Raw genomic sequence first — 27,909 nt, 5'->3', positions numbered from 1 at the left:
TGACTGTCCCTTAAAGTTTAAGTGGCAAATAGTAACCCCCATTTAGGTAAAATAAATGCTGGCTCTTGAAGGATGTATTCCAATGATCATATTGGTTCAATAGAATGATAATTCAGTGCAAAAACCAAGCATATGCACTTCACTGAACAATGATGATCAGGCAATGAGCTATTTCTACTACCAATTCTGCATCCGGGGAGCTGTAAACATGTAGTTAGTAGGATGACTATCCCTAAAAGCTACTTTTGTTTCAAACTATTTTGTTTAGAAACTTGTAGATGAGGGCAAATCAACTGGCATGGGACTGCATTAATATGTTTTAGGAAATTGTATCCCATTTTAAATTATTAGGACCTTTGGTTGTCAAAGGACAGATTACAAGTGGAGCAATAACAGTTACGTGCAAGCGAAAAGGGGTTTATCGCAGGTGTTTGCACGCCTCAGGTTTTTCACTTGTATTACAAGTTGAAAGTAAACACGATTACTTGAGCATAGTGATTGAAGTTAACGGTTGGTAAAAAGTTATAACGGCTCAAAGATATGAGGTCTCAGGTGTTCGAAAAAAGGCAGGCAAAGGGACTAAACATTGAGAACATATGTATACAGTTAAGTAGATGAAAACACGTTAAAGCATATTTATGCAATATCCATTTTTAATAAAGTGTTATACTGTGTATTTTACTGTATATATGTTCTATGTATTTTTAAATAGATATTCCTATTTATATGTTTGTGCAATAAAATGTATGAATAAATATAACATATTCTATGTGAAGAACACTGGAATGTGAAATATTAATATTTTCATGACAGTTTAGCGCTTTTGAGAATATGCGATCGGGTTTCACACGAATAGGGTGTTATTTTTTTTGCTCTGCTGACTTATATAGAGGAATATGTTATCGCACATGCAGTATTCTAAGTTTGGCTTTTTACGTGCATCGGATAAGCGCAAGTGAAAACAGTTTACTTTCAACTTGTAATACAAGTGCTACCTGACGTGTGCAAAAAGCTTACTTTTAGTAGAGTTAGTGCTCGAGCGGGAGCGTTAATCCGCTCCACTTGTAATCTGTCCCAATTTGGGAACGAATTTTAATGTTTCATATATATATATAATGTAGGTTCTAAATAATAATGTTTCCTGATGTCCGCATCCTTTATGTTGCATTGTAGTATGTTGCTTTGTGTAGTTTTACAAGCAGTAGCACTGTGTAATATTATGAACCAGCATACTCCTGCATGTAGAACAGTGTTTTTCAACGTCAGTCCTCAAGTAACCCTAACATTCCAGATTTTCATGATATCTTAACTAGAGCACAGGTGAAATAATCAGCTGATGGGTGAGAGCAGGTAAATAAACAGGAATTACTGATCAGCTGATCATTTCACTGGTGCTTTAGTTGAGCTATAATGAAAACCTGGCCTGTTAGAGGTACGTGAGGGACTGAAGTTGAGAAATACTGATGTAGAACATACTGCTGCTTTGAAAGATGTTATCCTTACCTTTGTACTGCTAAGCATGCTGATGTGTTTAGAAATATTGCTGACTGCAGTTCCATTCCAGGATGTTGTGTAGTAAATTCTACTCCTTTACAAAAAAATGATAACAGACTTTTTTTCTAGCATTAAAATATGAGAAAAAGTAGATAAATAAGGGTCATAGCATTCCCTAAAGTATTCATATATTCCCCTGAAAGTTTAAAGGAACATTCTACTGCAAACCTATATGTTCTAATTTGCTAGAACACAACATGTTTGCACTACAGATCCTAGCTAACTTGTATTTAACCCTGCAGAGGGGACAAACACATATGTAAAATTCTGCTGGGGAGCCACAAGGATTGCAGAGATATCATATTTGACTGCCCTTAGTCCACCACATTAACACCACATAAGTGGGAAGACAAATACTAATGTAATAATGAGAATTTAAGTTAAAGGAATACATATTAACTGTAAGGAGATGTGTTGGAGTTATGTGTTTGTATAGCTGTAGTACTAGGAATAGAAAAATGTATCCCTATTTAGTAAAAAAAAAAATGGATGACATAGTTTAATTGAAACATATATAATTTATCTGTCCTACGAAGCTAATTTCTATTAAATATTTTAGTTACATAGATTTGTGGTTCACGTTATAGTTCTATGTTAATCCACTTGAATACATTTTAACACTGAACAGCCACAAATAGTGAAACACTGTAAGTAATTGTCTAGGGGGCCTTAAAGGGACAGTATACACCAATTTTCATATAACCGCATGTAATAGACACTACTATAAATAATAATATGCACAGAAACTGATCTAAAAATCCAGTATAAAACCGTTTAAAAACTTACTTAGAAGCTCCCAGTTTAGCATTGTTGAAAAGGTTAGGCTGGGACACCCACTGAAATGGGCTGGAAAGCAAAAAGAGCAGACCAGACACCCCCCTCCCCTGCATATGAAAAGACCCTTTACAAAAACAGGAGCGAGCTGGTGTAGGTAGACAACAAGTCTACTTCTAAAACTTTGGGGCTTGATTAGGAGTCTGAAAATAAGTACAATGTTATTTAAAAATAAGCAAAACTATACATTGTACAAAAAAATACCCTGTATGGGCTATAAAATTGGATCATCTACAAAACATTTATGCAAAGAAAAATCTAGTGTACAATGTCCCTTTAAAGGGACAGTATACACTCATTTTCATATAACTGCATGTAATAGAGACTTCTATAAATAAGATGCACAGATACTGATATAAAAATCCAGTATAAAACTGTTTAAAAACTTACTTAGAAGCTTCCAGTTTAACTCTGTTGAAAAGGTAGTTGGAAAGCCCACTGCAAGTGGGAAATAAGACCCCCCCCTCCCCCTTCTTTTGCATATGAAAAGACCCTTTACACAAACAGGAGCAAGCTGGAGTAGGTAGCTGACGGTATTCACATAAAACTTGGGGGCTTGGTTAGGAGTCTGAAAATCAGAGCAATGTTATTTAAAAATAAGCAAAACTATACATTTTTTGTAAAAAAAACCTTTATGGGCTATATAAATAGATCATCTACAAAACATTTATGCAAAGAAAAATCTAGTGTACAATGTCCCTTTAATCTTCAGAATATCAGCCTTTGCCTCTACCTCCCATTGGCCTGATGATCTAAAGGTCTCTGGGCAGGCGAGATTATTTAAGAAGGCTCGCCAGTTCTTTTATTTACCTGGTGGAATGATCTAAAGCTATTTTTTACCCTGAAAACAGGGTGTCTTGCTGAGGGGCGTATACTGCATTTTCGTATGGGAAGGAGATTCATACATTACAAAAGTGCACAATGAAAATCGTAATTTTAAAAATCATACAAAGTAAATAACTGAACCATTAACACAAAAATTCACAGGGAAAAGTTTTATTGTTAAGGTGCATCAAAAATCATTCACTAAAAATCGTATTTTATCAAAAACTTAAAAATTACACAGAAATAAATCATATTAAATATGCACAGTGTAAATTGTAATTTAAGTGCACTGGATGTGCAAAAAACAAAAAGAAATGAGTACTTATAAGTACAAAATACAAAGAGTAATTTTGTTTAGCGTAAAAAGGGCTTAAAAGGACACTGAACCCAATTTTTTTCTTTCGTGATTCAGATAGAGCATGACATTTTAAGCAACTTTCTAATTTACTCCTATTATCAAATTTTCTTCATTCTCTTGGTATCTTTATTTGAAATGCAAGAATGTAAGCTTAGATGTTGGCCCATTTTTGGTGAACAACCTAGGTTGTCCTTGCTGATTGGTGGATAAATTAATTCACCAATAAAAAAGTGCTGTCCAGAGTTCTGAAACCCAAAAAAAGCTTAGATGCCTTCTTTTTCAAATAAAGATAGGAAGAGAACAAAGAAAAATTGATAACAGGAGTAAATTAGAAAGTTGCTTAAAATTGCATGCTCTATCTGAAAAGAAAGAAAACAATTTGGGTTCAGTGTCCCTTTAATATAGGTGTTCCACGGGCGTTTATGACATTGTCTCTCAAATTTAAGCATAACTATCTAAACATTTTTGCCCTACAGATCTTACTGTTTTTTCTGGCAAATTAAAAGGTGGCAAGCTTTTATCAAAATACTCAAAACATAAATGTAAGGCATAGTGCACTAAAAACAGCGTATTTTGATTTGCATTAGGCGTAATATTAAAGTTTAAATATATGCCGGGTTCTCCCTGTGTACTTCATTGTCCATTGCAAACTTTTACATAACAGAGAGCTCTCATTATTTATATGGGAGACACTAAATGTGTTTTTTAGGACTTGGTGGTAAAATTTGATAATTGGGCCAGTGTCCTTATTACAAGGATATTAAAACCAAAAAATGTGTTTGTGTTTCAGACAGAGCATACAATCTTTAAATAAGTTCCAATTTTCTTCTATTTTAAAATTTGCTTTGTTCCCATAGAGATACCTGGTCTTGCCAAATAGTGCTCCAGAAATGGCTGGCTCCTAAGCATACATCCCTGGTTTTCAACAAAAGATACCAAGAGAATAAAGAACATTTGATAATAAAAGTAAATTAAAAAGTTGTTTTAAATATGTCGCTGGTTCAAGGGATTGTCATTCTCACATAATGCTCTGCTTAAGGAGAATTTCCTCAAGGTGGCTTTTAGATGGTATTTGCACCCGACTAGGTTCGGAAGCTCTGAAGACTCTTCCCCGAGGCTTTGCTTTAAGGCATGTGGGGATAGAGGGACATATCTGCACATGTGGTGGCACTGCGAGAAAATAAGGGAGACTTGGGAGGGAACATCGACTCTTCTTAGTGCCATTTTCCAGAAAGAAATTAGGTTACAACCTGAACATGCATTACTACACTTCCCATTACTACAAATACCGAAACGACATCATAAGTTAGTTATGACAATATGTACAGTAGTAAGAATTAGTGTAGCGCAGTTCTGGAAATCCACGCCCCCTAGCTTTGGGTTCATTGAAAAAAAGATAGCACACCATTATGAAATGGCAAGCATGGCAGCAGAAACTCTGAACACTAAAGAAATTTTTTTTGGACAATGGGAACCATATATCATGTACCATGAAGCTAGAGTAAGGAGAAATGACGAGCTCCTTAGTATACAAGCGATATAAAATTGAGTTCACAATGAGGAGCCGGGGCCTGCCACCTGCCACCTATCACTTATTACCTACCACATATTTATCGTTTTACTGAAGAAATGTTAAGGTCTATAGAGAACAGATTAATATGGAAATGTATTGATTGCACTGATATGTTGATTGTACATGCTTGAGTATGTTACTGTTACTATTATAAAACATAATAAAAACTATTTCAAATAAATATGTTGCTGGTTAACAAATCATATCTAATTCTCTTGTTACCATTTTCAGGATTAAGGCCATGATGACTGTAAATATTCTAGCAATCATTGGGGCTCTTCTTATGGGATTATCCCCATTAGGACAAGCACATGCCCTTGTTATTGCTGGAAGATTAATCACTGGTCTTTACTGTGGTAAGTTGTAAACATCTTTATATACAATTGTTTGGTTTTATTTTCACTTGAATGTAGATAGAATTGATGCATTATGTTTATTAAGTGTAATTCAAAGCTTGTTTTAATAAATGATTTCTGCAGATGATTGCCTGACCCAAGCAATCAGAGGCTCTATCAGTCATGTTATTATACTTTTAGGGAGAGCACTGCCAAGGAGCGGCCTTAGGCAGCCACCTAGTCTGCCTTTATTGTAGCACTGGCCCTGTGAACAATACAACCTCTGATTGGCTATATCATAACACTACAATAAGCTGCTTGGGATATCACTTAACACAATTGCTTGGTTTGGTTAGGGCTGCAATATTTTGTAACAATTTTTTTTAACTATATTTAAATTGTTTTTTCGAAGTATGAAGATAAATAACACTGGTGCTTTGTGCTGAAACCTGACACTTGTCTTTCTATTATTGTTAGGGCTGGCATCAGGTCTTGTACCAATCTATGTGGGAGAAATCTCTCCAACAGCCCTTCGAGGAGCTTTGGGAACAATGCACCAACTGGCTATTGTCACAGGAATTCTAATTAGTCAGGTACACAAAAGTAAAAACTGCCAAAGTGTTTAATGAGATGTCATCCATAAAAATAAAGTGTATAATAGGGTGTTTAATGGACTAAAGACTCCATCTGTAGCTTGATGCAATCAAAGGTAATTAATTATTACTTCCATTAGAGAAATTGTAAACCCTAAAAAAACCCCACTATTTTATTCATAGCCCCTTGTAGGTAGAATAGCAATGTATATGAGAATTACTGTGTTGAGTAACTATGCTTTTTTAATGAAAAACTGTCAAGAACAAAACAGAGCAAAATAAAAAAGAATTCACATAAATATCCATAGTGCATAGTCCCAATCAAGTAACATATCTTGCACTGTGAATAGTTAATCTGATTTGGCTATGGATCCCAAGTAAAGTGCCTGCAACACCTTTAGCTTTAGTGCCCTTTGTCATGCATTGATTTATTTTTCTGATTGTCATATAACATTGATCAGCACTGTTTCTTCTGTTACCAAACATTTAAGATGGAAATATTCTTAGGCTGAAATTTTCATTTTAAAAGTGGCTCTTGAATCTAACAGAGTAACTGCCAAGCCGTCATAGACTTTTTTAGATTGATAACCACATATTCCTTACCCAGAGCAATACCACAATCTTCACCTATCTACCACAAACTGTACTGTCAACTGATATTCAGAGACAATGAACAGCAGCAAGTTATTTTCACTGATAACTTTTAATTTGTTATTGTGTTTATTCTACTACTGGCCCTCTGCTAATACTGTAATTGATTTTCATTTAGGATTGCAAGTTGTGCAGACTTTGTGGTGAAGGAAACACATGAGATATTTTTAACTTTATAATGTGAGAGAGCTAGCAAAAAACTAAATATTAACTAACAAATTTCCTATATTTTTCCAAGCATCTGATTCACTAAATAATAGGAGAAATAAGTCAAAGGAGTATTCTAAAAAAACAAATTGACCTACAAAATTTGTTAAAGCTGTTTTAAATTGAAACTAAAATAGCAGTATAGGATCTGCTTGTGATACACACAATTTTGACAACTCTGTTTCTGGGGAGGGAGAGACGTCTGCAAGCTTGGCAAAAAGACTGGTTTATTTAGGACAAAAATGTGCATTAAAAGATGGAAATAAAATAAAATGTCCTTTCAACTTAAAGGGCCATTCTCATTTGTTAGAACATGTAATTTTTCCATTAGTGATCCTAGATAACTATATGGGCCACTGCCAGATGATAAAAACTTTGCCAGGCCAGATGTGAAAAACCTTGTTAGAGTCTTCTTTAAAAGGGAAACAATGCTGGGGAGAGTGAAGTAGGGAGCAGGGGTCAGACTTATGAAATACTGCAGTCAATACATTTATTTATTTTATTTATTTACTCTGTTTTCAGCATTTTACAAACGCCTCTATTTTTTAATACTTTTCTATGAGGGTAATAAGCTTTTTCCATATTTTGACACAATCTCGCCATCTTTCAGTTTGCGAGAAAAAATTGCAATATCCACAGGGGGAATGTTAAAAGAATACCCCAGAATGCCCCAGTTCTGCCCACTAGCAGAGGAAGGGAAACTCAAACCAGAGGAAAACAATACATTTTAAATTTTGTTTTACAAATACAAAATTCACAGTATTTTCTTTTTATTTGCAGTGTAGTTTTATTATGATTTCTGCTGAAAGCCTTAAATTGTTCTCCTCCCCTTTGTAATTTCAATACAAATTTAAATTTTTCCATAAAATAGAACAATTTTGTTGCAATGTTAAAGTGACTAAACAATACAATGTATTACTATGTATTTTTATTTCTATAATGTAATGTAACAATGTTTTCTGAGCCCTGTTGTAATGTATGCATCGCCTTCACATACCTAAAAGCAGGGAACACCCTTTTGTTCTCAAGGTAAAAACTGCCTCTAGACAATTAAAACAGGGGCTTCATAGTACTGGTGAGTTTTCTCAGAAAATCTCACAAACCTGAGAGTTTTAGATAATCAGTCGTGTGTGTCCTGTAAGACTCAGCGTGTGATTGGTGGGTGGGGTTGTACAACTGCTGCTTCTGATTGTCTGTCCTTTGCAGGAGTTCACATAGTTATTTAGGATCACTATTGCAAACATGACATGTTCTAATCAATTGAAACTAATGAGCATAAATCAATGAGATTAGAGAGGGCATTTAATGAACTGCTGACCACTGTCTTTTACTACCATTTGCAATCTTTCTTATTCCCCTTCTCCTCCTACTCTTTTTTCCTTCAATCATTTATATTTTCTTCTCCATTATTATCTGGCTTAAAATCCCCCTGCTGCTCTGAGGCCCCAGACTACTATTATTTCTTGTTCTTTGGTCTGAGGGACTGGACAAAAATTTACTTGAAAAAATTAAAAATAAATACATAAACAGCCAGGTCAGGAAAGAGATCTTTTTAGTAAATTAACCCCTAAACGCCATTGCATGCCATGCTAAAAGCTCTGGGCTTTAAAGCCATTAGGGTGGCATGGAACGTCCTAACTTTTGTAGCCTTCTGCTCCACTCCTTGCTAACAATCCGGTGGATCTGACTGGGGGACTTGTCTAGGAACGCAGCCAGTCCTCCAGAAGCCAATCAATGCCTTTTGGAGTCATGTGATCGCAGTGACAATCATGTGACATCATGCCTGTGTTTTTGTTTATGTTCTGATCGTAGACAGTTGCCTCCATCCTGAAGGGGTTAAAGGGATATTAAACAGTGATCCTTAAAGTGAAAGTCAATCCTAGCGTTGTACAAACGCTAGGATTGACTATTGAAACAAATAAAGGGGACTTTCATTCACGGAGTATAAGATACTTCATGTACAAAGCTCCTTTATTTGTTTCAACCGATCGCCATCCTTAGCTGCTACAGCAGCCCACAGCTAAAACATTTTTTGCTAAGAGGTGACATTTTCCCCTCTTAGCCAATAGCCGTGCAGTAAATCCGGCTCCCATGGATGCCAAGCCGGATTTACCGCACGGCTATTGGCTAAGAGGTGAAAACGTCACCTCTTAGCAAAAAATTTTTTAGCCGTGGGCTGCTGTGGCAGCTAAGGATGGCGATCGGTTGAAACAAATAAAGGAGCTTTCTACATGAAGTATCTTATACTTCGTGAATAAAAGTCCCCTTTATTTGTTTCAATAGTCAATCCTAGCGTTTGTACAACACTAGGATTGACTTTCACTTTAAGTAAAAGCAAATATGTTAAATCAAAGTAAACAAAAAAACTACTTGTTTTCTTGCAAAATGAGCACTTAGAATTTCTCATTGTAGCCACTACCCTCAGGGAGATAAAAGAGCAGACATGTTGGTAACTTAGGTTGCATTCTGCCTATCTAGTATTCACTTAATAGTAAACCAGCTCATGTTACTCTAAAAGTTTTATGACATCAAGCTAAACAAGCTTTCCTGAAGAGACCCTAGCATCCTTGTAAGGCTGTTAAAGAAATTAATGGACACTACACAAATTAAGTTTAAAAAATAAATATAAAGGTAAAATCCTTTTAAAATGATGAATAACACATATTGCAATGATCTCTATTAAATATAAGCCACTGCTTGGTGCTTATTTTTTAATACAGGCTGTTTCATATCCCTTTAATTTCTTTTGGTGGAAAAACAATTATAACTGATGATGTAGCACACCCTATCACCATTCTATGATGATCACTATAAAATGTACTGACTTGTTAAAAAGCCTCACAAATTATACAGTGATCTCTGCATCTAATAGTGCATTGATACAAATTGAAATGCCACAGCACCACATATATATATATCTCCAGAAGATTGTTTCTTTATTCAAAGCATAAGTATTATACATGGTGCTGTGGCATTTCTATTTGTATTGATGCTCTCTATATGAGGGGGTATGCAGTAACCCTAGCTACGGGCACCCATTTGATGATTTGAACTGCTCAAAGAAGCTTTTTTCATTGATGAGCCAGTCTATGTATTCAGTTTATAATAGTACAGTAATAAGTGGTACTCTTTATGTTTACAATTCCATTTTAACATCAAAATTTTGTTTCCAGGTAGTTGGACTAGAGTTTATTCTGGGTAGTAAAACGCTATGGCCTGTGCTGCTTGGTATTTCTGGCATTCCCGCTATCATTCAGATCATTCTACTGTTCTTTTGCCCTGAAAGCCCGAGATATTTATTCATCAAACTAGGAAAGGAGGAGGCAGCTAAAAAAAGTAAGTTCTAAAAAAGTATAATACGCAAATTCTTGTATCATGCTTTGTGACATAATCAGTAACTATTTTCTAACTCATTTACAGCAAATTATAACATGATGTTAAATATTATGTTCCTTATATATACATTTTAAAAGAGATTAAATGCAGGGCTTTAAATGACACTGGTACCTGGTATATGTATGAGGCCCCTCATTGGTAGGTATGTTACCTGCACAGAATACAAAACATACTTAACAGTCAGCGCTTCTGTTATCAGGGTGCAGGTCTCATGACATTCTGTGTTGAAGAGATATCTAGGTAGGTATTTAGAGCTCTACATGGCAGAATAAAATGATTGCTCTTGCAAATGTATAACAGTTTTGAAAAACTGCTACCATATAGTGCTCCAGAAATTGACTGGCTCCTAAGCCTACATACCTGCTTTCAACAAAAGATACCAAGATAATGAAGAAAAATTGATAAATGAAGTTAAATAGAAAGTTGTTTTAAATCACATGCTCTTATCTGAATCATGAAAGGGTTTCATATCCCTTTAACCTTACTATAACAGCTGCCAAGTTCTAAGACTAAAGAGGAACTCTAGGGGGTTCCACTGGCCATAAAATCAGTAGTGAAATCACTATGGGGACTGGGCTGCACCTGTATCATGTCTGGCACCTCAGTGTTCCCCCCCATGGTCACAGTTTCAAAAACGTGTAGGGATTTGCCAGTGGTGGTATATGGTGGTAGAGGTTCCAAGATGGCACAAGTTCATATTCTTTGGTGCAGATTTATAATGAGTGAAAGATGAATCACAGTCACTGGTTCTGCTAACAGATGTTGTTCTGGGGCGTACTGGGATCTAGTTACACCACTGATAAATGTAGCCAGCAATCAGCAAGCTCTACCCAGGGTGCTGAACCAAACATGGGCTGGCTTCTAAGCTTACATTCCTGCTTTTTCAAATATAGATACCAAGAGAAAGAAGAAAATTTGATAATAGGAGTAAATTAGAAAGTAGATTAAAATTGCATGATTTATCTGAACCACGAAAGAAAAAAATAAATTGGGTTTCATATCCCTTTAAAGGGTTAGGAAAGTCAAAATTAAACGTGCATGATTCAGATAGAGCATGTAATTTTAAGACACTTTTAAATTCACTTCTATTTTCAAATGTGCCTCTTTCTCTTGGTATCCCTTGTTGAAAAAGAACACTAGTGGGAGCTAGCTGCTGATTGGTGCCTACACACATTTGTCTTTTGTGATACGCTAACTAGATGTGTTCATCTAGCTACCAGTAGTGCAATACTGTTCCTTCAGCAAAGGATAACAAGAGAATAAAGCAAATTTGATAATAGGCGTAAATTGGAAAGTTGTTTAAAATGGTGTGTTCTATCGAATTCATTAAATAAACTTTTGGGGTTTCATATCCCTTTAAGTAAAGGAAAATTCAACTTTCATGATTCAGATAGAGCTTGCAATTTTAACAATACTTTCCAATTTACTTTTTATGTGCACACTTTCTGGGACACTAGTTTCTACTGAGCAGGTGCAAGAGTTCTGTGACTGGCTGATGGCTGTCACATGATACACATTGTAAGAATAAAATCAACTGCTCATTTGAAATGTAAAGTAAATGTTGTTGCTTTGTCTTTATATTATGCATTTTGCTAATTATGAAATTATGTTGTGTTTAATTGCCGTTTAACAAATTATTGCATGGCATTAATGGATTGCTTAGTGAGTCTACAGTAATATTTACTGTACTCCCCTATAAAGAGGCTTTTAAAAAAATTAAATTGCATTTATTTCTCATTGAGGTTAGATACATTTATCAATGTATTTATTTTCAGCAGTTTATGGCTGTAATGGATTTTTTCTAAGAGTTAGGAAGTTTTAATCACTATCTTGTTGTTTGAAGTTGTCTCCAGGTATTTGAGCAGAGTCTAGTTGTTGCCATCGCCTGTGTGCATGATCTGTGGTTAAAAGTTAACTAAGATAAGATTACTAATGGTGGAAACACCAGTATTTTTTCTGTGTTTAACAAATTGATTGATTTTCTGGTTATTTAATAACTCCTGCTTACTTACAGACACATACATGATCACATATATTCTCTTGTTCCCACTTATAGACAGAGACACATGAATGCACACATGAACACTTGCCTTATGGGAAATTGTCCAGTGAGGTTTTATGAACTGGAATGCATTTATACTACATCCTATTTTTCATGTACGGTTGTATATGTTTGATTGATTTAATAACTAAATCTTTTATTTTATTTAAAATAATTTGTGAATGTTAATAAACTATACCCTGAGTTCATAAAAAACAAAAGTGCAGACATAGTTTAGTGTCTGAGCACTTAATTCCTGACTTCAAACAGAAACGCGCTGTTAAAATCCATATACTTGTTAAAATATGCTGGAAAATGTAACCTCACCTAGAACAATTTAAAAAAAAACAAAAACAATGTAATGGCATTAAAGGGACACTGAACCCAATTTTTTTCTTTTTAAATCCAGATAGAGCGTGCAATTTTAAGCAACTTTCTAATTTAAATTTTTCTTCGATCTCTAGGTATCTTTATTTGAAAAAGAAGGCATCTAAACTTTTTTTTGTTTAGCACTCTGGACAGCACTTTTTTATTGGTGGATGAATTTATCCACCAATCAGCAAGAACAACCCAGGTTGTTCACCAAAAATGGGCCTGCATCTAAACTTACATTTTTGCATTTCAAATAAAGATACCAAGAGAATGAAGAAAATTTGATAATAGGAGTAATTTAGAAAGTTGCTTAAAATTTCATGCTGAATCACGCAAGAAAAAATTTGGGTTCAGTCTCCCTTTAAATTGCAGTGATCCTGATCACACAGCCATTGTCTTTGATTTCCATGTCTATTTACCATTCAACTAAAGTCAAACTTAAAGTTTCATGATTCAGATAAAATATGCAATTTAAAAAAAACAAAAAAACTTTCCAAATATTCCTCCATTATTAAAACAAGTACAATATTTTTATATGCACACTTTCTGAGGCTTCAGCTCCTACAAGGCATGTGCAAAAGTGCAGAGTATATATGTAAAGGCATTTTGTGATTGGCTGATGGCTGTCAGGATTCAGGGGGAGGGCAAATTGGATTAACTTTCTTCTACTGCTCATTTCATTTTCATAGTAAGTGTCATTGTATTGTCATTTTATTGTGTATTTGTCAATTATTAAATTGTACTGTGTTTAGTGGTCCTTTATGTTTAGTGATGCGATTGGATATGTGTATATGCACAAAAAGGGGAAAAAAGGACAAGTGTATAGGACTATAGCAGTATTGTTTTTAGAGAGATGTCTATTGCATGCTGTCAGGTTTATAGAAATTAAAGGGACATTACAGTGCAAACTGCACTCTTAACCTTTTTAAATTCAACGCTGTTACTGTTTACATACTCATAGTTGTGATCTAGTTGGTGCCTGAGCCGTATGCACACATTCGATTAACAGACAAGGGAGCACATGGTGTGTATGCGCCAGTCAGAAGGTGGTAATGCTTAGATACTGGCATCTTGTGAGTCCCGATTTCAAAGCAAAAAAAGTAGCCTTCTCTCCTGATGACTTGAACAAAAATGTATTGCTAATATGTTTACAGTCAAATTGTAAATGTACCACTGTTCATTTTACATTTTTCTTTAAAAGGAAAAGCGGTCAAAGTTTAACTTTAAGACAGAGTGAACCATTTTATTGTGAAATATTTTTTATTAGGTTTATAAACACGATAATAGTATATGACAATATACATATGATCCATGAGAACATAGCTACAATTGGTGTACATCAGTGTTTCTCAATCGCAGTCCTCAAATACAGCCAACAGTCCAGATTTTCATTATAGCTTTACTAGAGCACAGGCGAAATAATCAGGTGATGGGTGAAAGCAAGTTAGTAACCATGGTTACTGTTCAGCTGATTATTTCACCTGTGCACTGGTTCAGCTATAATGAAAACACGGCCTGTTGGGGGTCCTTGAGGACCGCAGTTGAGAAACAACCAATCAGCTAATACAGAATGTACACCAATGATGTCTTCCTAATTACTGATTATATGTTGTTATTACTACCTGTAAGATTGATATGTAGACTCTACATATCAATCTTACAGGTAGTAATAACAACATATAATCAGTAATTAGAAAGACATCATTGGTGTACATTCTGTATTAGCTGATAGACACCCTAATATCTATTTAATACACTTCGACCAGCTAACTTAATGTCAGTAGTGATATCAACCAATTTCAAGTAGTAATAAGCCGTCCTTATTGATTACAAAGAGAGCGACCTTGCTCGCATCAGAGTGAACAATTTTAAATAACCTTTTCTATGTTCTGTAATCAAATCTTTTCTCTTAATATCCTTTGCTGAGTTCATGCGATCTGCGTGCATGACATAACCTGCAAAAGGAAACCAAGAGAAAGATAAGAATTTGAAAATAGAAGTAAACTAATACATTTTTCAAAATTGAACATTCTATCATGAAAATGAAAGCTTGCATTCCATGTCCCATTAATTAAAGACATGCCACTAGACACAAGTTTAAAGAAGATATTGATAACATTCTGCCTATGGGCTCTAGAATTCCCGGCCAGTGGTGTGGCTCCAAGCTTTAAAATATTTCCTTGGTTCCTTTAGGTTCCTAGTATGGAGACAAACTATGTCACAGACAATTAATTAACCTATTAAAGTCTTGAAACTACAAATAATCTAAGTAATAAATTGAGAATAAAACCTTTGAAGATTATTATTGAAGAGTCATAAAGTACATTTTTTGATTTGCTTATTTGAGGTCACACCTGTTAGGTTTACACAAGATCTTACTTTATCAAGAAAATAATTCTGTGTACTATGTATCTGCAATTTATCACAGTGTTGCAAAAGATCAGAATATGAAATAATTGTTTTATAAATGTATACGTTTGCATTGTTTTGCTGCCTCATAAAAATCTGGCAAATAATAGGAGTACAATGCATATTTTTATTTTCCATGAAACATAGAAACATAGATTTTGATTGCAGCTAAGAATCACAGGCCCAACACGTCTGCCCAATATTTCCTAGCAATATAAATTTAACTAGTTTGTAGGATAGCCTTACACTTATCCCAAGCCTTCTTGAAGTCCTCCACAGTGTTTGTCATTACCACCTCTTGTGGGGCGAGATTACATATATGGCGCAGGCTTCAGCACAAGCGCTGTAATCCGCGCGGCCCGTAATTTCACCATGCACATTGGGGTATCCAATAAACCCTGCCGGAAGTTCATAAAGTGACGTAAGTAGGATAAATTAGCGATGTCCAGAAATAAGCGTAAATACAAATTTCTGGAGTCGCTAGTGACTTACTGCACTTTAGAAACTGCCGGCGTCTAAGAAAAATAAAACAAATATCAAATCTCCCGTAAACGTCTAACCGGCCTCCCAAAAATAAACCTGACATGTAAAACCACTATATTCCCCATCAAACATACATCGGAAATAATAAAAGTATTAACCCCGAAACCGACAACCCCCCCAAAATGCAATATGCCTAATTAAACTATTAACACCTATATCGGCCATCAAACCCACATCGCAAGTAAGAATTACATTATTAACCCCTATAGCCGCCAACCCCAACATTGCAAACTACCTAATGTATTAACCCCTAATCCGCCATTAAACCACATTGCAAAGTCCCTATTAAAACTATTAACCCCTAAGCCGCCATTAACCCACATCGCAAACTACCTATTAAAACTATTAACCCCTAAACCGCCATTCCCCACAATGCAAATAAATAATTAAATTACTAAGGCCCCTAACCTAACACCCCCTAAATTAACCCAAATTACTTACATTAAAAAATACTAAAGTTACTATTAAAATAAAAAAACTAACATTACTTTAAAAATAAAAAAAACTAAATTTAAATTAATCTAAAACTACGGAAAATAAAAAAAACTAATATTACAGAAAATAATAAACAAATGGTCAAAAATTAAAAAATTAAACCTAATCCATATGAAAATAAAAAAGCCCCCCCAAAATAAAAACACCCCCTAATCTAATGCTAAAGTAGCAATAGCCCTTAAAAGGGCTTTTTGTAGGGCATTGCCCTAAGTTAAACAGCTCTTTTACATTGCAAATAAAAAATAAAATAAAAAATAAAAGTCCTCCCTAATAGTGATGTCGCAAATAGTTCCCGGCGAACATAGCATGTTCACGTTCGCCGCGGACGGCAAACATATGCAATGTTCGGTCCGCCCCCTATTCCTCATCATTGAGTAAACTTTGACCCTGTACCTCACAGTCAGAAGACACATTCCAGCCAATCAGCAGCAGACCCTCCCACCTCCTGGACAGCATCCATTTTAGATTAATTCGGAAGCTGCTTTCTTAGTGAGAGGAGGGACAGTGTAGCTGCTGCTGATTTAATAGGGAAATTGATAGCTAGGCTAGTGTATTCTGTGTGCACTACAGTCCTGAAGGACTCATCTGATCTCCGCTGTAAGGACAGCACCCCAAAAATCCCTTTTTAGGGCTAGAACATCAGTCTGCTTTTTTTTTTCCCCTGTGTAATCTAATTGCAGTTGCCTGCCTGCCAGCGTGTGTGTCAGGCTCACAGCGTATACTGTGCCCACTTGCCCAGTGTGGGGTGGGGGAGGGAAGGGAGCTGTTTGGGAGGGATCAGGGGGTCTGATGTGTCAGGTGGGAGGCTGATCTATACACTAAAGCTAAAATTAACCCTGCAAGCTCCCTACAAACTACCTAATTAACCCCTTCACTGCTAGCCATAATACACGTGTGATGCGCAGCAGCATTTAGCGGCCTTCTAATTACCAGAAAGCAACGCCAAAGTCATATATGTCTGCTATTTCTGAACAAAGGGGATCCCAGAGAAGCATTTACAACCATTTATGCCATAATTGCACAAGCTGTTTGTAAATAATTTCAGTGAGAAACCTACAATTTCGAAAAAATTTAAGTTTTTTTTAAATTTGATCGCAATACTTTGGGTTGTCTACTACACTACACCTAAGTTAAAATTAACTCTACAAGCTCCCTACATGCTCCCTAATTAACCCCTTCACTGTTGGGCATAAAACACGTGTGGTGCGCAGTGGCATTTAGCAGCCTTCTAATTACCAAAAAGCAACGCCAAAGCGATATGTCTGCTATTTCTGAACAAAGGGGATCCCAGAGAAGCATTTACAACCATTTATGCCATAATTGCATAAGTTGTTTGTAAATAATTTCTGTGAGAAACCTAAAGTTTGTGAAAAAGTGAACAATTGTTTTTTATTTGATCGCATTTGGCGGTGAAATGGTGGCATTAAATATACCAAAATGGGCCTAGATCAATACTTTGGGTTGTCTACTACACTACACTTAAGCTAAAATTAACTCTACAAGCTGCCTACATGCTCCCTAATTAACCCCTTCACTGCTGGGCATAAAACACGTGTGGTGCGCAGTGGCATTTAGCAGCCTTCTAATTACCAAAAAGCAACGCCAAAGCCATATAAGTCTGCTATAATGGCATGTCTGGCACACAGTGTTGGGGCAAGGGTCCATCTGACCACTGATACCTGGTCTGCAAAGCATGGTCAGGGCAGGTATATCACCTACACTGCACACTGTGAAGCGGGCGTAACCCTTACACTACCTGATCGATACAACACCATACCTGATGTTTTAAAGCACGTTATTCCAAACAATTTAGGAATGTTAGGTGATTTATGCCCTTTATGGATTAAAACCAGACTCTGCATCAACTATGTAATTTTCCATGGGAGTTTTGCCATGGATCCCCCTCCGGCATGCCACAGTCCAGGTGTTAGTCCCCTTGAAACAACTTTTCCATCACTATTGTGGCCAGAAAGAGTCCCTGTGGGTTTTAAAATTCGCCTGCCTATTTGAAGTCTATGGCAGTTCGCCCCCGGTTTGCCGGTTCGCAAACTTTTGCGAAGTTCGCTTTCGCCGTTCGTGAACCCAAATTTTTATGTTCGCGACATCACTACTCCCTAACAGTAAAACTCTCCACCCACCAAACCCCCCCAAAAAACACTAAAAAACCTAAACTACCCATTGCCCTGAAAAGGGAATTTGTATGGGCATTGTCCTTAAAAGGGCATTTGCTGCCCTTAAAAGGACATTTAGCTCTTTTACGAAGTGCCCACCCTAATCTAAATTAAAATTTTTTAATTTATATTTTTAAAAACCTAAGTCTCACCCCCAGGTTGGTACTCACGGTTCCTGAAGTCCGTCGGAGAAGGTCCTGTTCCATGTGGTGAAGTTTTCTTCCATGCGGCGAACTCTTCTTTCTTCTTCCAGAAGACCGATGAGGGCGGAGCTGAAGACCGATGACCACAGAGCTGAAGACCGGCATCCCTGGAACTGAAGACCGGCGACCCTGGAACTGAAGCCCGGCGACCGCGGAGTCATGGAGCATGGAGGATCCTTTTCGTACAATCTCCACCGTACACTGAATAGTGAATTTGAGTTTAATAGGTTTATTGCGTTATGGGTTAATGGCGGATTAGGGGTTAATAGTTTTATTAGGTAGTTTGCGATGTTGGGGTTGGCGGATTTAGGGGTCAATACTTTAGGTATTACTTGCAGTGTGGGTTTGATGGCGGATATAGGGGTTAATAATGTAATTATTACTTGCGGTGTGGGTTTGATGGCGGATATAGAGCTTAATATACTTTATTAGTTATTGTGCAGGCGTTAGGTGTTAGTTAATATTTTCAGTCAGTTACAGGAGTTAAGGTGCTCCCATACTCAGCGCAAGGCCTGCTGCGGCTGTCTTTGTGTGGTAAGGTTAAAATTGAGTAAAATTTCTCCATTTTCGTCAAGTAAGTCCTTGCGCTGAATATTGGATACCGATTTGCGAAGCGGTCCCATGTTAGCTTATGGGAGTAAAAATTGCGGCCGACGGGTGAAATATATGTGCCTCATTTATATGCGGTGCTGTATATTGGATACCAAAACCACGTAAAAACTGTCGGTGGCAGCTTTTGCTGCGGCAATGGAGCCCGTGGAAGTTTATTCCATGAATCAATCACCCTTTCTGTAAAGAAGTGCTTCTGCAAATTACTTCTGATGCATGATTAAAACTTTTTTTATAAAGCTTAATCAGTGGTTTGAAAATATAGATGGAATGATGCATTTAAATAAAAGTTTAGTCTGAGAATAACATGTAGATGTATTTTTAAAAGTTTCATTATTAAAAATTGACAAAATGAGTGTAAAGTTTTAGTGTCTATAAAACAATGGGAGCTGCCATGTTGTAACTTAGGTTACCTTCTCTGGTGTGGCCAATTAGGGACAGGTATAAATAAGTCATTAGAGCATGCAGCCAATAGCTGTGTGGGATATAAAAATGTTCTGCTCTTACATTTCTAAGAGGAACTGAAAAGCTCACAATTTCAGAATGGAATTACAGGAAAAGGGGACAAAATAAATAATGAAAGTATCTTACAGCTACTTAACTAGCATTTCAGGCTAGCCACAAATACTGAGGCCCCGAATCTGCATCTGCAGCTTAATAAATGTGTTTAACCACTACAAAGGGATTAAACACATAGTTAAAATACAGATAAGGAGACACCGAGAACTGCTGTCCCAAGCTGACACAGCTGGCGACTCAGTCAGCAGCAGTAATTGGATGTCCAAGCTGGGCAGCTGCCGCTGCTGATTGGGACTTTAATCCGTTTGCAGTTGCAAAGGGTATGTAATGTTTCCACTATAATGTCCCTTTAAGCTTATCCACATTGCAATATGTATCTTTCTGTTTTTTTGTGTTTTTTTTTAAATAAAATTACGTTTGAAATATCTCTAAATTAATAGATATATTGATGTATATTTATTGTAAATCTGTTGCAGAAAATCTCTCTTGACTATGATGATATATGTTGTGCTATCATTCTGTGTGATAAACACACCATATAGTTAAATTACTGATAATTTATGAGTTTAAAGTCCTTGCTGCCTGTTGTTTTCTCATGTAATGTGTTGCTTAGGTAGAGATCTACTATAGGATAGCAGATAAAAAGTTTAACTACCATAAGGTCATACTTACCTGTACAGATACCTGAATCATTGGTCAACAAACCTTTTTTTTTTAAATTTAGGAGCCAGTAAGAATATTTAGGAGCCGGTCATACTTTAAGAGCCAAACAGTAATATTTATATACGGTATATATATATATATATATATATATATGTATATATATATATATATATATATATATATATATAGGCCTCGATCCAATATAAATCGTCGCCTGCAAAAGCCGGCAATGCCAATATTTGCGCGGGTTTGGTATCCTATATACGGCGTAACTTATAAGTTACGCGCATACATTTCTGCCTTCGCCCGTCGTTTTTTGGCCCATAGACTAACATACAAAACATGCGCAGTTTGGTATCCAATATACGGCGTAAGGACTTTCGCGCGCAGATTTCAGAAAATCTACTCCATTCTCATCTCGCCACAAATTGTAGGCGCTGCAACCCTTGCACTGACTTAGAAACCAACGTAACTCTCTGAAGGCCTAACAAGTGCATGCTTAACAACATACAGATCAGCAGCTTGATCACAAATAGTTAACCTCTTCAAAGCATTTATTATTCCTGCCCCTGCAAGTTTGTCAAACCAATTACAAAGGGGTGCATCATGGGGCACAAGGGGTCAATCATGGGGCACAAGGGGTCAATCATGGGTCACAAGGGGTCAATCATGGGGCACAAGGGGTGCATCATGGGGCACAAGGGGTCAATCATGGGGCACAAGGGGTGCATCATGGGGCACAAGGGGTCAATCATGGGGCACAAGGGGTCAATCATGGGGCACAAGGGGTGCATCATTGGGCACAAGGGGTCAATCATGGGGCACAAGGGGTCAATCATGGGGCACAAGGGGTGCATCATTGGGCACAAGGGGTCAATCATGGGGCACAAGGGGTCAATCATGGGGCACAAGGGGTGCATCATGGGGCACAAGGGGTCAATCATGGGCACAAGGGGTGCTGGAAGCCCTACAATCCCCTGTTGTTCTGTCTACACATGCTGATTCTATAGTTGCTGCTGAGGTCCATGGTGATGGTGCTGCCCCTGCTGCAGCTGGTCATCGAACCTCTTCAAAGCATTTATTATTCCTGCCCCTGCAAGTTTGTCAAACCAATTACAAAGGGGTGCATCATGGGGCACAAGGGGTCAATCATGGGGCACAAGGGGTCAATCATGGGTCACAAGGGGTGCATCATGGGGCACAAGGGGTCAATCATGGGGCACAAGGGGTCAATCATGGGGCACAAGGGGTGCATCATGGGGCACAAGGGGTCAATCATTGGGCACAAGGGGTCAATCATTGGGCACAAGGGGTCAATCATGGGGCACAAGGAGTACATCATGGGGCACAAGGGGTCAATCATGGGCACAAGGGGTGCTGGAAGCCCTACAATCCCCTGTTGTTCTGTCTACACATGCTGATTCTATAGTTGCTGCTGAGGTCCATGGTGATGGTGCTGCCCCTGCTGCAGCTGGTCATCGAATTACATACTGTGGAGTTCCACTGCATGTAAGTGAAACTACTACATCCCACTCCCATTCCCTTAACCACCCTAATTACTGAAAATATATCATTAGTTCAATTCATGTTTTGGTCACTATGATTTATTGACTATCATTTCGAGGAATGAAAATGGATGTTTATACCTTATGTTCACACCTTCTGTAAAAACATTATTATTTAGATATATATACCCATGTGCAGGGATAGGCAAGGTGTCCTTCACTAAAAGTCTTTACCTTAGAAAATGTCCACCACAGCTTTGGCTCATGCCTATCCCTGCACATGGGTCAATTTCTATTGGATGTGAGAAACCTTGATTTACATCTTAAAAGTGAATATCACTATATGTACCCTTCATACACAACTATATGATGTGGTTTAGAAAACATGAATATGTCATAAACATGATGATATGACCTTTTCTGCGCCATTTCCACACAGGCCTTATTATATTTTTCAAAAATATTAGTGTACTAAAACACCCCTTACATGGATGTGGATGACAATTATATGGTAAATAACAGAGGACAAGATTTAAGATGAACTATAACAATATTTTTTTTTTTTAGGCTTCTTAGATGAGGGGGCTGAGGTGCCTGGAGTGGCTCTCCTGCCTCTCCTGGGTTGTGTGGATTCAGAGGATTCTGCAGGAGTGCTGGCCACAGATGAGAGGCTGGAGGCAATGTCCTGCTGGTGTGTGAAATGCTCCACCAACACACCCAACAGTTGGTTTTGTTCCCGCCATCTGTTGTCACTCTGCATCTGCATGTCCGAAATAACTCTCAGCATCTGAGATTGGTTCTGGACGATACCACTTAAAGATGCTGCCATGTCCTGTTGCAGCTCAATGGAACGCTGTAGTAAAGTCTGTTGGCTCCTGTAAAACCTGCGTTGGTCTCTCTGCATTCTCTCGCAGGTTGATGTGAGCCTCTCACAGGTTGATGTTTGCCTCCTCTGGAGGGCAATGTATTTGTCGCCCAGGGCAGAAGTCAGAGGATCTAAAGGCTCTTCACCAGCAGGGATTCTAGGTGCAGGTTCACCTCTAGCTGCTGTTGCATCTGGAACAATGCTGGCTGGTGCCTCAGGAGGAACAATGCTGGCTGGTGCCTCAGCAGGAACAATGCTGGCTGGTGCCACAGGAGGAACAATGCTGGCTGGTGCCTCAGCAGGAACAATGCTGGCTGGTGCCTCAGCAGGAACAATGCTGGCTGGTGCCTCAGCAGGAACAATGCTGGCTGGTGCCTCAGCAGGAACAATGCTGGTTGGTGCCTCAGCAGGAACAATGCTGGCTGGTGCCTCAGCAGGAACAATGCTGGCTGGTGCCTCAGCAGGAACAATGCTGGCTGGTGCCTCAGCAGGAACAATGCTGGCTGGTGCCTCAGCAGGAACAATGCTGGCTGGTGCCTCAGGAGGAACTACCACAGCTATATGCTCCTCTTCATATGCTGGAGCTCTTCCAAGGGAAGCGGATGGTGGAGCTCTCCGGGTGGACTGGTAGTAGACCACTCAGCCTGACCAGTTTGTATGTCCTGGTAGTAAAAGTCCTGACTGGCCTGATATTGGGAGGGGAGGGGTAAAGACATCTACCCTTTGGGGATGTCTTGGCTGCCCCTCATAACCAAAAGAATAGTCCTCCGGCCAGGGCTCCTCTTCAAATCTTGGTGGCATGACATATGGGTCCTCAACAGAGGCAATCCAACCCACCTCATGCCTGGGAGCATACTGTTGAGGGATTCTCTGTCCTGGTGGTAGTGGTGGAGCCATCCTCTGGCCTGCTGGTTGTGGTGGAGCCATCCTCTGGCCTGGTGGTTGCGGTGGATGCATGGCCGTTTGCACCCTGGTGACAGGAGGTTCTGTGGAGGAGTCAAATGATGAGAGGTATTAGTACAATCATATATATATCCATGTGCGCATACAATGTACATTGATACATTCTAGGGCCTTTACTCATTCTCATGTCAAACTCTATAACATGCATGTGCACATTGTGATTTGTGATATGAGGGATTTTAATATGCAAAGTATACATGTATGTGTTTCATACAATAGTTCTGTGTACATGTCAGTGATGGAGAAAATGTGTTCTTTAAGTGACACTATGGTCACACAATTTCCTTTAGCCTGATGTAGGCACATAACGTGCTTTCTTGAGCTAAAAGTATTGTGATGGCTATAGTGTCCATTTACTGAAAACTCTACATGTGGCTTGTGGCCTGTGTTACTCCGAGACATGTTAGTATTTCACTATTCCACCTCATATCATGAATTTCAATGTGTTAAGTAGCATTAAATGGACATTAAACCCATTTTTATTCTTTCATGATTCAGCTAGAGCATGCAATTTTAAACAACTTTGTAATTTACTTCCATTACCTAATTTGCTTCATTCTCTTGATATTCTTAGCTGAAAAGCATATCTAGATAGGCTCAGAAGCTGCTGATTGGTGGCTGCACATCAATGCCTCATGTGATTGGCTCACCCATGTGCATTGATATTTAATAAACAAAGAATAACAAAATAATGAAGCAAATTAGATAATATAAGTAAATTGGGATGTTGTTTAAAACTGTATTCTCTATCTGAATAATGACATAAAAAGCTTTGGTTTAATGTCCCTTTAATGTGAAATCTAATTGTAGATGTTTTTGTTAGTAGGCCAAATACCATGCTCCTCATTGTGTACATGCATGTGTGACATTAAAGGATGTTATATCTCAAATACATATAATACTGGTGTGTGGGATGTTACTCACCAGCATGCTGTGCTGATGTTGCAGTCCCTGAGTCACGAGCCCCTGGAAGTCCACAGACTGCTGTGACGCTCAGGGACCTGCGAATGAGCTCCTGCCACTCATTATATTCCGCCTCCTGGTGAGGACCATCGCCTGTTCCCCTCTGCTGCATGGCTTCTTGGCCCATTTTCTCCTTGACCCGCCTCTTGCAGTCATTCCACATTTTCTTGAGCCCATCCACATTCCTCCTCTGCTGGGCCACGCCATTGACTGCCTCCTCGACCCTCAGCCATGCATCTTTCTGCCTTCGGGCAACTCCTTTGCCCTTCTCTTGGCCAAAGAGGGCGGTGTGATTCTCCAGGACGGCCTGGAGTAGCGCAAGGTTTTCTGCAAAAGAGAAGTTGGGGCACCTCATGCGCTCCTCGTCCTGGGCCGCCTGGCTCCCTCCCTGGGATGTCCCTGATGTGGGTTCCTCTCTATCCTCTCCCTCCTCCCCCCTTCTATCCCCATGTGCATCCTCTGTCCCTCTTCTTCCTGACCTTGGGGCAACCCCACTCCCATCCTCCCTTCTAACTCTCCCCCCTCCACTCACTCCCTGACGGGGACCCTGCTGCTCCTCCTGTCCATAATCCTCTCCCTGCAACTCCCCTTTCCTCCTCCCCCCCGCCCTAGCTCTCCCTGTCATCCTCAAACTACACACACTCACTCCAACTTCAATCACACACAATCACAACCAAACACTCAGCCTATCACACTGTAAAAGATAAATAAAATGTGTAAAAAGTGTTGTGTATTTTGTATATGTGTGTATGCAAAATGTGTGCAATATGTAAAAAAAGTGTAAGTAAATGTACAGGTTTACCAATCCAACAATCCGACCTAACTAACTTAATGAAATGCTCCTCTCTCACTACTCTTACCACTAATCTCTCTACTCACTGTAGTGTGCTGTAGCTCCAAGAACCAACCAAACACACTAAAGAAAATGGCCGCTGCGCATGGGTTTATGTATGAATTTTGAATGGCGTAATTACGTGTCGCATCTTTTGGAATTGGCCGTTGTTTTTACGATTCGTAGGCTCATTTGCATAAAACTACACTTTATTGAGACTTTACGTGAACAAAATACTGGCGTAAGTACTTGCGATGACTAAAATGTCTATTTGCGCACATTTTAGTTGATCGCAGGTTTTTCCTACTTACGCCAGTTTAGCATCTGACGGCGCAGTATATTGGCTAGGTCGAGTTGCGAGGTGAAATTATGGGTGGTGCGGGTTCCCTCGCTTGCACCGAAAACTACGACCTATATCGGATCGCGCCCATAGAGAGAGAGAGAGAGAAAGAGAAAGAAAGAGAGAGAAAGAGAATAATTTCATAAGTTAGGAGCCATGGGTAACATTTTAGGCACCAACAGTTCCCTAGCTCTCTGGGTTTTTAGAGCCCTGCTTTAAATCATTATTCATTATTAGACTGTATTCCCTAATTTGCTGATATATTGGGCCTCATGATCAAAAGCTTGCCAACATAAAGAGGAATCACCCAAAACCTGCCTTTATGAAATTGATTGAGGGACTTAAAGGGACAGTTCACCCAAAAACTTTCTCCCCTTTAAATTATTCCCAATGATCCTTTTTACCTGCTAGAGTGTATTAAATTGGTTGCAAGTGGCTCCTTTACTCCTATTTCAGCATTTGAAATAGCTGATTTAGCATGTGGTTTCCCAACCTATACTGAAAGTTTTGATACTGGCGTATACGCTATTGACAAGCCTAAGTAAACACAGCCAGCAGAAGAGATTACACCCTTAGTGGGGGGCATGATAGTTAAGTAATAAAATGATCATTTTCCATTGTTCTCTCTATGTATTGAGCTTTGGTTTTCTAGACAAATATAAGATAAGGAAGCAAGTCTGTGTACATAAAAGTGATAACATAATGAGATCTGATATTACCTGAAGCTCAACCCATTGTAATAGGCTTTGGTTTCAAAGCACAAAACCAGCTACTTCAGATACACAAATAAACCCAAAAATGCAATTTCTCAAATATTTTATACTCTGCAGTTGGTATAACAAGTCATTTAAAATACATTTATGGAAAAACAATTTTACAGTGTACTGTCCCTTTAAAGGGACACTAAACGATGAAAAAAATGTAACTTTAACTTATCAATACCTATATTTTAACGATATTTGTAATTAACTTTGCGTGTCATATTTTTACTGTACTCTTGTTATGCTGCTCCGAAATTTTATTGATTTCCAAACCCACAGATCTAATCATATTTGTATTTCACGAATCGTGTCTGATAACCTGAGTTATCAAGATGTCCAACTTTGTGCATAATGCGCATGCGCTATCTTATTGAAACGTCATTACATACGTCACGTTCTATTTACACTGCAGACCAACTGAATGGCAATAACTTGTTTTGGGTAAGTCTGGCATCTAAGCGGTAATCTGCGCATGCGCTAATGGCCGTATAGTATTGCGCATGCACAGGGTGACAAATGCAAGCGATAATGAGATGCACAAAATCACGCTGTGATTGGCTAATAGTTTTTGCATTGAAGGCACCATAAACGGGGGTTTGGCTTTGATGACGTTTTTTCATAAATGTCATATAATATTTTATTCATCTTCTAACGCTCGTTTTCCGTTCAAAGTGGGTAAGTTTTGCTAATGAAGGTTTATAGATACGATTTTTATAAAATTTAAACAACTAAAAATTCAAAGTTTTGGAATCCTTTAAAGGGACACTTAACCCAAAAATTTTCTTTTATGATTCAGGTAGACAATACAATTTTAAACAACATTCCAATTTACTATCTATTATCTAATTTACTTAATTCTTTAGATATCCTTTGTTGAAGAAATAGTAATGCACATGGGTGAGCCAATCACACGAAGCATCTATGTACAGACACCAATCAGCAGCTACTTAGTCTATCTAGATATGCTTTTCAGCAAAGGATATCAAGAGAATGAAGCAAATTAGATAATTGAAGTAAATTAGAAAGTTGTTTAAAATTACATGCTTTTTATCAATCCTGAAAGAAAAAAAATTGGGTTTTATGTCCCTTTAACAGTACTGAAGTGACATCTTAGATAATACAAACAGTGCGGAGAGCTTAAGATCATCTGTCCAATAGGTGAAGTCTCTTTTAGCAGCTCATTTTAAAGATATAATTTTTACCTGCTCTTTGTCAGATTTCTAAAAACAGCACTGTTTGTACTAGATTATTAGGGAGTGCTAAAACGTATGCATGGTATTCTTTGTTGAAAAGATATGTAGATACGTAACATGCACATTTCCTACCTTT

At 38.1% G+C, this 27,909-nt stretch overlaps 1 protein-coding gene across 1 annotated transcript in view; it reads left to right on the top strand.

Moving 5' to 3' along the window:
• SLC2A2 (solute carrier family 2 member 2) overlaps positions 1-27,909 on the top strand; it is a 45,934-nt gene that overhangs the window by 4,595 nt on the left and 13,430 nt on the right. The window contains exons 4-6 of the mRNA XM_053710134.1: positions 5,376-5,500; positions 5,957-6,072; positions 10,104-10,266. Coding sequence (XP_053566109.1) covers positions 5,376-5,500; positions 5,957-6,072; positions 10,104-10,266 — 404 coding nt within the window. The remainder of the gene's footprint in view (positions 1-5,375; positions 5,501-5,956; positions 6,073-10,103; positions 10,267-27,909) is intronic.

Source organism: Bombina bombina, chromosome 4 (genome assembly GCF_027579735.1).
Source record: "Bombina bombina isolate aBomBom1 chromosome 4, aBomBom1.pri, whole genome shotgun sequence".
NCBI lineage: Eukaryota > Metazoa > Chordata > Amphibia > Anura > Bombinatoridae > Bombina > Bombina bombina.
Note: the sequence above shows the minus strand (reverse complement) of the source record. Positions and strands in the feature narration are given on the sequence as shown.